This window comes from Myotis lucifugus, unplaced genomic scaffold (genome assembly GCF_000147115.1).
Source record: "Myotis lucifugus unplaced genomic scaffold, Myoluc2.0 scaffold_103, whole genome shotgun sequence".
NCBI classification, from domain to species: Eukaryota; Metazoa; Chordata; class Mammalia; order Chiroptera; family Vespertilionidae; genus Myotis; species Myotis lucifugus.
Genome location: NW_005871151.1, coordinates 2,347,676 through 2,356,466, shown reverse-complemented (window position 1 = coordinate 2,356,466; position 8,791 = coordinate 2,347,676). Strand labels below are relative to the sequence as shown.

Genomic DNA, 8,791 nt, shown 5'->3' with positions numbered 1-8,791 from the left:
GCCAGGAGGCCTGTCGGTTCCTGGGAGGAGCCCTTCTGAATCCGCGAGGATTCCTCGGCTCTTGAAGACCCAGATCAGTGGATTACAGTAATTGCAAACCTCGGGTGGCTTCGGAAGATTACTCTGTTTGGTGTGCGCTCACATTTCCAGGCTGGGGGACCGAGCAGAGGAACCCCTTTTGTTACCTTTTTGAAAGAAGAAGATCAGAGAGGAAGACGAGGTTTGAAGTGCGGATTAGGGGTCCCAAATCTTGGCCTGGCACCTCCGTCTGGAACTTTATAAGGAGGCTGAGGCGTGCACTGACTTCACGGAATCATGCACAGTTTCCCTGGAGCGTGTTCTGGAACTGAGCTTCGGGGCTCAGAAACGTCTCCCCACACAGACCTTCCGTGCCAGGCAGTCTGAATGGAGCATCCTCTCCGCTTTGAAGATTTGCAGCCTCGTTTTCTGCCGAGACATTAACTTCTTGGTTGATCTGTTTGTTGGCTTTTTTTTTTTTTTTTTTGGCGAGCGATGGAGACACGGAAATCGGCCGGACTGCTGACCTTGCCGTACCCCCTCCACCCGGGGCCCCTGAGCCTGCCCGAGACCCTGCCCCGCCTCCCTCTGAGGGACCCCTTCAGGGTCTCCTTGCATCTGGACGCCGCGTGCTGCGCCCCGAGACGGCCTTACCTGCCCCTGCCGCTGGACGGCGCCTTCGAGCCCGCCTTCCTCCGCAAGCGCAACGAGCGCGAGCGGCAGCGGGTGCGCTGCGTGAACGAGGGGTACGCGCGCCTCCGAGACCACCTGCCCCGGGAGCTGGCGGGCAAGCGGCTGAGCAAAGTGGAGACGCTCCGCGCCGCCATCGGCTACATCAAGCACCTCCAGGAGCTGCTGGAGCGCCACGCGCGGGGGCAGGACGGCCCGGCTGGCCCCCCGCGCAGGGCCGACTGCAACAGCGACGGCGAGTCCAAGGCCTCGTCCGCGCCTTCGCCCTGCAGCGAGCCCGAGGAAGGGGGCAGCTAGCGAGCCCCGGACCCCGCCGGGACCCCCGCCTGGACCCCGGCGCCCGCTGCACCGCGCGCCTTTGCCGTCTAGTCTAAGGTTCTCTCCGAAGGTGGTTGCGTTTTTAATCCGGTTTCTCCTTCAGGGGGGAAAAAAATCTTAGAAAAAAGAAATTAGTGCTTTAAAGGGAAAAAGATATTCTGACATTCTGGTTGGATTTCCTCCTCCCCCTTTGATTGGCTTTGTGCCTCCAACTTAATTAGGTGCCCGCTTAAGGGAACTTCTGGACTTCTCACAGGCAAACGGTACCAGATTCGGAGCGCCTCGTCCTGGAAACCCAAAGGGCAGTGACGGTGGGAGTTTCCCTCCGTCGTCGGTGTGGGTAAATCATGTACATAAATATCGAAATAAATCCAACCTTAACCAAAGAAGAACTTCCCCAAAATAAATAAATAAAGGACAGCTCTTAAGGCGAGAGGCACGTTTTCCTGCATCCCTCCCCTTAGGAATTACATTGGGCGGCACCGCGCCTTGCTCGGTGAAGGTGACACCTGAGGACGCGTGCGCCCGCAGCCCTGCTGGGCCGGCCGAAGGGTGAGCCGCGGCGCCGGCGAAGGCAAGTCTCCTTGACACTTCCCGTGTCATCAAAAAGTGGCGATTCTGGAAACTCCACAGGAGCCAGCAGATAACATGTTAGTGTCCATGATCCTTTTGGAAGAGAGCTCAGATTTGTGTGAAAACTTACTTTTCCTCTCAGTTGTTGTTGCTTTTTTTCCTTTTCTTTGCATCGCCCCTGTAGTTCTTACTCAACTGTTGGTTAAATTGAAGTGACACTGTGACCTTTTTGTTTGTTTCAAGTAAATGCTTACATGGTTGAACGGGATGGGCTGGGGTTGGTCCATTCTCACACTTTCATCACAAGGAGGGCTCCCAATTATCTAGTGCAGTGGTTCTCAACCTTCCTCATGCCGCAACCCTTTAATACAGTTCCTCATGTTGTGGTGACCCCCAATCATAAAATTATTTTCTTTGCTACTTCATAACTGTAATGTTGCTACTGTTATGAATCGTAATGTAAATATCTGATATGCAGGATGTATTTAGGCGACCCCTGTGAAAGGGTCGTTTGACCCCCAAAGGGGTCGCGACCCATAGGTTAAGAACCGCTGATCTAGTGCCTCCAGCTTGTTCCTAGTTTCTTAAAAATACTTAATTCTGGTCATTTATTTTTTTTCCTCTGAGAAACAATTATAAAACCATAGATAAGTAAAAAAAAAAACAACCCAACTGTCAAAAGTTCTAATATGCTGAATTGCCCTTTCCTCCTAAGTAGCTGGGGTATGGGGGTGGGGAATGGGGCTAGGAAGTAAACGGAGAGGAAACTGACAAGGGTGCGCCCCTCCAGGGAACTGTTTCACTTGACCCCCACCCTGGCTTCATTAGGTGGGTTGTATTACCCCCTTTTTACAGATGTGTCAACTGAGGGAAGCTAATAGCCAGTGCACACCTTTCACATGCCAGGAATCCTGCTGTGTGCTTTTTTTACATTTTGTTGTATTTCATTTTCATACATCTCTGAGGTGGGTGTTACACATATTTTGTGGTTAAAAAAAAGAAGCTCAAGGAGATTGACCGCCTGGCCCAGACCAGTGTTGCTGCCATTCGTGGAGCTGAGGTCCAGTCCTGCGCCTGTCTGACCCCAACGCCCAGCTTGCTGTCTCCCTTATCATGCCTTCCCTTGCTCTCAGCTAACGTTGCTTGGCCTGTGGAATGCTGAATCCATGTTAGAAGGTATAATTACTAATATTTATAACTATGAGTATAATGGTATTCTATTGTTTTCAGCTGCACAGGTAAATGCTGTGCAACGATTCACAGCCAAGCTTTCTTTTTTCCTAAGAACAGTGGTGGAGCTCTTGAGTTTGAAGGAGCAAAGGATATAAGAGCCATTTTCTCTAATCTCACACACTCCCATAACATATCCACTTTAGCCTTCAGGCAGGTTGTTATTCTATACGGGGGGCGGGGGGACCGCTTCAGTGAAGCAAGCCTACCTGAGGTATATTTACTAATTAGGAAAGAAGAAAAGGGAAAACATTCATGCTGCCTTCCTAGGTAACTTTGAGGAAATGCTAATTAACCAAGTTGTTAAAAACCTGGAGAGACTTTTCTAGGGGTCTTAGTGGGGCAGTAATCACAATGTCCGTTCCTTTATTCTACTCTCTTTTCCAAAGTAGGAATAATAACCTGGTCAGGTGGCTCAGTTGGTTAGAGCATCATCCTGATACGCCAAGTTTGCAGGTTGGATCCCCAGTCAGGGCACAGATAAGAATCGACCAATGAATGCATAAATAAGTGGAACAACAAATCAATGCTTCTCTCTCTCAAATCAATAAAAATTTTAAAAGTAGGAATAATAATAAAAAAGAGTATATTTTTTTAAGCTACACAGTCTTTGTGATTGTTTTCTAACTGCAGGGAAAAAGAAATACTTTTTCTTAACTTAATTCATTTAAATAGTTGTATAAAGTCTGTGAATAAATATCCTTTGCTGAGATAAGTGACTTATAAAGAGGGCAGGTCAGTTTTAAAAGGGAACTTTATTTTGGATAAAATGCCTTGAGAGACTTTTAATGTGGTTTTGATTGAAGCCTACTAAGAATAAGGCAATCATTTTGAGAAACCTTTTGAAAAAAATACAATCCCAGCTCAATTATATACCTATTTTTAGAGAAAAAACAAAATCAGGCAGTTTTTCTGGAACCTTCCTGATGGCTTACAGGAGGAGCACCATTCCAGGAATGAGACCTTTTAAAATGTTCAATCTCCCCCTTTCCTGTGAATGAACGCTTCATTAACCATAGAACCATTTGATTCTCAAAAAGAAGAAAATTGGTTCTAGGTACTTTCACCATTGTTTTCTTGCCACAATCATTTTTGCTGCAAACATTTTGCCCACATGACTAATTGACCATAAGGCGATCTTGCTGTATAAAAGATAAAATAACTGGTTGACCGTTTGGGTTTTTGTTTGTTTGGTTTCATTTCCGCATTGACGAATCAACTGTGTTCAGTGGACTTAATGTACTTAAGCTAGTTGTCAGTTTGGTTTCATTTCTTCATTGACAAGTTTTCACAGTTACTCCCATTTTTATATTACATATAAATCTTGCCCTGGCCGTTGTGCTCAGTGATTAGAGCATCTGCTCACCCACAGAAGGGTCTCAGGTTTGATTCCCAGTCAAGGGCCCTGGTTGTGGTGCATGCAGGAAGCAACCAGAGGATGAAGGTGTGTCTCTCTCACATCGATGTTTCTCTCTATCTCTCTCTGTCTCTCTCCGTCTCTCTCCATCTCTCTCCATCTCTCCCCCTTTTTCCCTCCTTCCCACTCTCTCTGAAAAGTAATGGGGAAAATATACTCTGGTGAGGAAGAACAAAAAACAAACAAATCTTACCTAGGCCTCATAATGGCCAGTGGTTCTCAACCTTCCTAATGCCGCGACCCTTTAATACAGTTCCTCATGTTGTGGTGACCCCCAATTTCATTGTTACAAATTGAACATAATTAAAGCATAGTGATTAATCACAAAAACAATATATAATTATATATGTGTTTTCCGATGGGTCTTAAGGCGACCCCTGTGAAAGGGTCGTTCGACCCCCAAAGGGTTCACTACCCACAGATTGAGAACTCCTGGCCTAGACGGTGATAAGCAGATAGGGTGGTGGAGATGGTCTTAAAATAGATGAAGATGATTTGCCCCAAGAGTTGGTTTCTCCTCCTCCTCCTCTTTTTCTTCCCTCCTCCTCCTCCTTCTCTTCTTCTCCTCCTCCTTCTCCTTCTTCTTCTTCCTTCTCTTCTTCTTCCTCCCTCCTCCTCCTCCTCCTCCTCCTCCTCCTCCTCCTCCTCCTCATTCTTCTTCTTTTGGTTTCTTATTTTGAAACCCATGACATTGGGAGGAGACACACTGAGGGCCCTCTCTGAGGGTGCAGAGTTGAGCCAACATTTCCCACAGAACAAAGACAAGTGCTTAGATACAATCCACAAAGTAAAATCAGTTATCTGCACAGTATAACCATGAATCTACACACATTTTTAATGTATTCAAATATTTTGTATTTCTCAATAAACTTTAAAAAATGTTATGTCCTTGTTAAGGTCCCTCTTTTATTTTCCATGATTTTATCCTTTTTATGGCAAAATTGCCTTATGGTCAGTTCCTTAGGTGGTGAAAGCGTTTGCAGTGAAAATGCTTGTGGCATATATCTACGGCAAAGATGCTACATTGACGATACCGGACATGGACAAAATCAATTACCAGCAAGCTTTGTAGAAGCCGTAGAGGGAGTTTTATGGAAATGATGCATTCATGAAAGGAGAAACATTTATATGGCCTTCAAGGTCTTCCCTGGTTTTTTGGCCACTCAGCCCAGACATATCCAATGACTATAAATTGTTTTTACAGTATTCCCTGTGGTTCATAACCCTAATAGCTGTGACACTCCACCCCCACCCCTGAGTGTACAGAGGAAGGAGAGGCAGTGTTGGGGTGGGGCAGAGTGTGCCCTGGCCTTGGGCTGGGTCCTACTCTGCCACTCACTGACCTGATGACCTGAGATGAGTCCCTAACTTCTGTGCTCTCGGTTCCCTGTGCTAGGACATAATAATATTAGATTGCATCATCTTTTAGGCCTTCCAGCTAGAAAATGCCCTTCATCTGACATGTGCAGATTGCTAGACCAGGGGCGACAAAAGCCACATGCCTGCCTCCTGCACATGGTGCAGCAGCAGCCTCTCTCCCACTAGAAGGATCCCGTCCCAGAGCGGCAGCTTCTTTTTGAGTTCTAGTTGCTGTTGTAATGCCTATTTTTTCCCCCAAAAACAAGCTTCATAATTTTTTGTTGAATAGAATTTAAAGAATCTTACAAGCTTACCCAGCCAGCATGGCTCAGTGGTTGAGCGTCAACCTATGAACCAGAAGGTCACGGTTCAATTCCTAGTCAGGGCACATGCCCAGGTTGTGAGCTTTATCCCCAGTGTCGGGTGTGCAGGAGGCAGCCGATAAATAATTCTCTCTCTTCATTGACGTTTCTCTCTCTCAATAAAAAAAAATATTTTAAAAAGTATCTTACATTCTAGAAGAAAAATGCACCCTTTTTGCCTCAACATGAGGAAAAAAGGTATAAGTGGTATAACTGGTGTCTTACATGAAAAATGATATGAGGATACAGAGCAGCTTTAAGTGAGTAGCGAACTAGGAGGAAAAGCTTTTGGAGTTGTGGCACTGATGGGTGAAAACAGAATGAGAATTACAGGCAGATGGTCCAAGGGGAACAGAGATGTCTCAAAGGCAGGAACTGTGATTAGAGAGAAGCTGAGTAATAGGATGGCTAAGACAAGGTTCTAGAAGGCACTGAAAGCCAGGTTTAAAAAAAAATCATGAACTTTGTTTTTTAGACAATGGGGAACTATTGAAAAAACGACTTTTTGTTTGGAAAGAGGGTGAACCGTTTAGCACTGTGGTTGAGGATCACTCTAGTGGCAGGAAGCAGCAGGCCAATAGGATATTGCAATAATTAAGAGAGGAAGTGAGAGCCCAACCTGTGGCAGTGGCAGTGGGAATGGGAAGGAGGAGATGGACTGGGAGGCCATGTGGGAGTAGCATTGATAGGTCTTGGTAACTCAGAAGTTGGGGGGGAGGGAGGAGGGAGTGGGGTAAGTGAAAGACACCTCTACTAAGTCCCCATCCAATGAAATGGGGAGCACAGGAAGAGAAGCAGATTAAAAAGATACAAGTCTTATTTTGGAGGTGCTGGGTTTGAAATACTGACAGGTTACTATTCCAGTCCATAAACAGTTGGAAATACTGATGTTGAGGTCAGGAGGGAAGTCAAGAACGGCTGTAGACTTGAGAGCCACACATACAGAGAGGAATAGGAACAGGTGAGATCTCCCAGGGAGCATGTTGATGAAGACAAGAGAAGAAAACTGGGGTGGGCCCACACTGAAGGAGTGCAGAAGAAATGTCTTTGAAGAGGATGAATCTGGCTGGTATGAGATCATGGCAATTGAGTGTGGATGTCATTTTATAAGGAGGGAGTGACTGACAATATCCTATGGTGTCATAGGTGACAGCATACAGGAACCCATTGGTTTTAGCCATTAAAAAAAAATCACTAGAGCCCTAGCTGGTTTGGCTCAGTGGATAGAGCATCAGCCTGTGGAATGAAGGGTCCTGGGTTCGATTCCGGTCAAGGGCACATGCCTGGGTTGTGGGCTTGATCTCCAGTGAGGGACATGCAGGAGGTAGCCAATCAATGATTCTCTCTCATCATTGATGTTTCTCTCTCTCTCTCCCTCTCCCTTCCTCTGGGAAAATTTTTTATATATATATATACACTAATAAAAGACAAAGATGCTAATTGACCATACCTTCGCTCCACTCATCAGCCAATCAGAAGAGCATGCAAATTAACCCAACAAAGATGGCCGTTAAATTTGCATACTGCAGGCAGATCCCGCTGTGCCGCCCTGCCCAGGATCCGGGCCTGCCGTGTGCGACCGGGGAAGACGGGGCAGGCACCGTGGGATCGGGCGTGCCATCTGCCACCAGGGGAGTGGGCCTAAGCCAGCAGGTCGTTATCTCCCGAGGGGTCCCAGACTGTGAGAGGGCACAGGCTGGGCTGAGAGATGCCCGCCCCCCCGCCAGTGCACAGATTTTTGTGCACCAGGCTTCTAGTACATATATATATATATATATATATATATATATATATATATATATATGTATAGAGAGAGAGAGAGAGAGAGAGAGAGAGACAGACATTTGTCAGGGCATAATAGGGGTTGGGTGAGAAAGCAGAGGTAAGGTGAAGACTGCTCTTTTGAGATGCTTCACAGTGAATAAAGAGAGCTGGGCTGATGCAAAGGGAAACCAGTTGGAGAAAAGGATGGTATATCAAAGACAGTTCTGAGCCTGAGGTCTTAGGTGAAAGTTCTAGTTGATTCAGACTCATAGGTGATGAGGCTTCAAGGAGTCTGAAGTCCAGTGGAGGTGAAGGTCCTAGGAACTGGGAAGGTAACAGGTTCAGGTAAAGACTGAGGCAGGTGTTTAAATCAGGAAGATGAGCATGGTTTGTCACTTGCAGGTTATAGTCCATATCATTTTGTATTAGTTTCAGGTGTATGGCATAGTCATCAGATAATCATATACTTTATAAAGTATTCTCCTGATATTTCCAGTACCCACCTTGCCAGGTTAGTACATACATACATACATACATAGTTATTACAATATTATGACTCTATTTTCTATGTGGTACCTTTTACATCCTCATGACTCTTTTGTAACTACCAATCTATACTTCTCAATCCCTTCACCCTTTTCACCTGTAATTGAAAAAAAATTTTTCTTTAAAAAATGTTTTTATTGATTTCAGAGAGTGGAAGGGAGAGGAAGAGAGAGATAGAAACATCAATGATGAGAAAGAATCATCGATGGGTTGTATGGCCCCTACTGGGGATAAAGCTCACAAATTGAACCTCGACCTCCTGGTTCATAGGTTGATGTTCAACCACAGGCCAGGCATGTATTGGCCAGGCATGTAATTGAAAAAAAAAATTAAAAAAGAACTACAAAAAACAAACTGATTAAAAAATGGATGAAGGAAAAAAAATGAGAAGAGGGTTGTATGGAAAGTATGACTCTATGGGTTTAGTATTGTCCCTTAGGTAATGTCTGGTTTCACAAATATTAACAGTTTTTAATGACTTGGTTAAAAAGTTGGCACAAGTTTCCTTTGTGAT

General features: G+C 45.4%; 1 protein-coding gene across 1 annotated transcript; it reads left to right on the top strand.

The window, feature by feature from the left end:
• Positions 1-513: 513 nt before the first annotated feature.
• On the top strand, positions 514-1,077 carry ASCL4 (achaete-scute family bHLH transcription factor 4). Its single transcript, XM_023757234.1, has one exon. The coding sequence runs from the start codon at positions 514-516 to the stop codon at positions 1,003-1,005; it is 492 nt and encodes a 163-aa protein (XP_023613002.1). The 3' UTR covers positions 1,006-1,077.
• The last annotated feature ends 7,714 nt before the right edge of the window (positions 1,078-8,791 follow it).

Coding starts and splice junctions, on each gene's coding strand:
- ASCL4 (XM_023757234.1), top strand. CDS start 514: ATGGAGACACGGAAATCGGCCGGACTGCTGACCTTGCCGTACCCCCTC.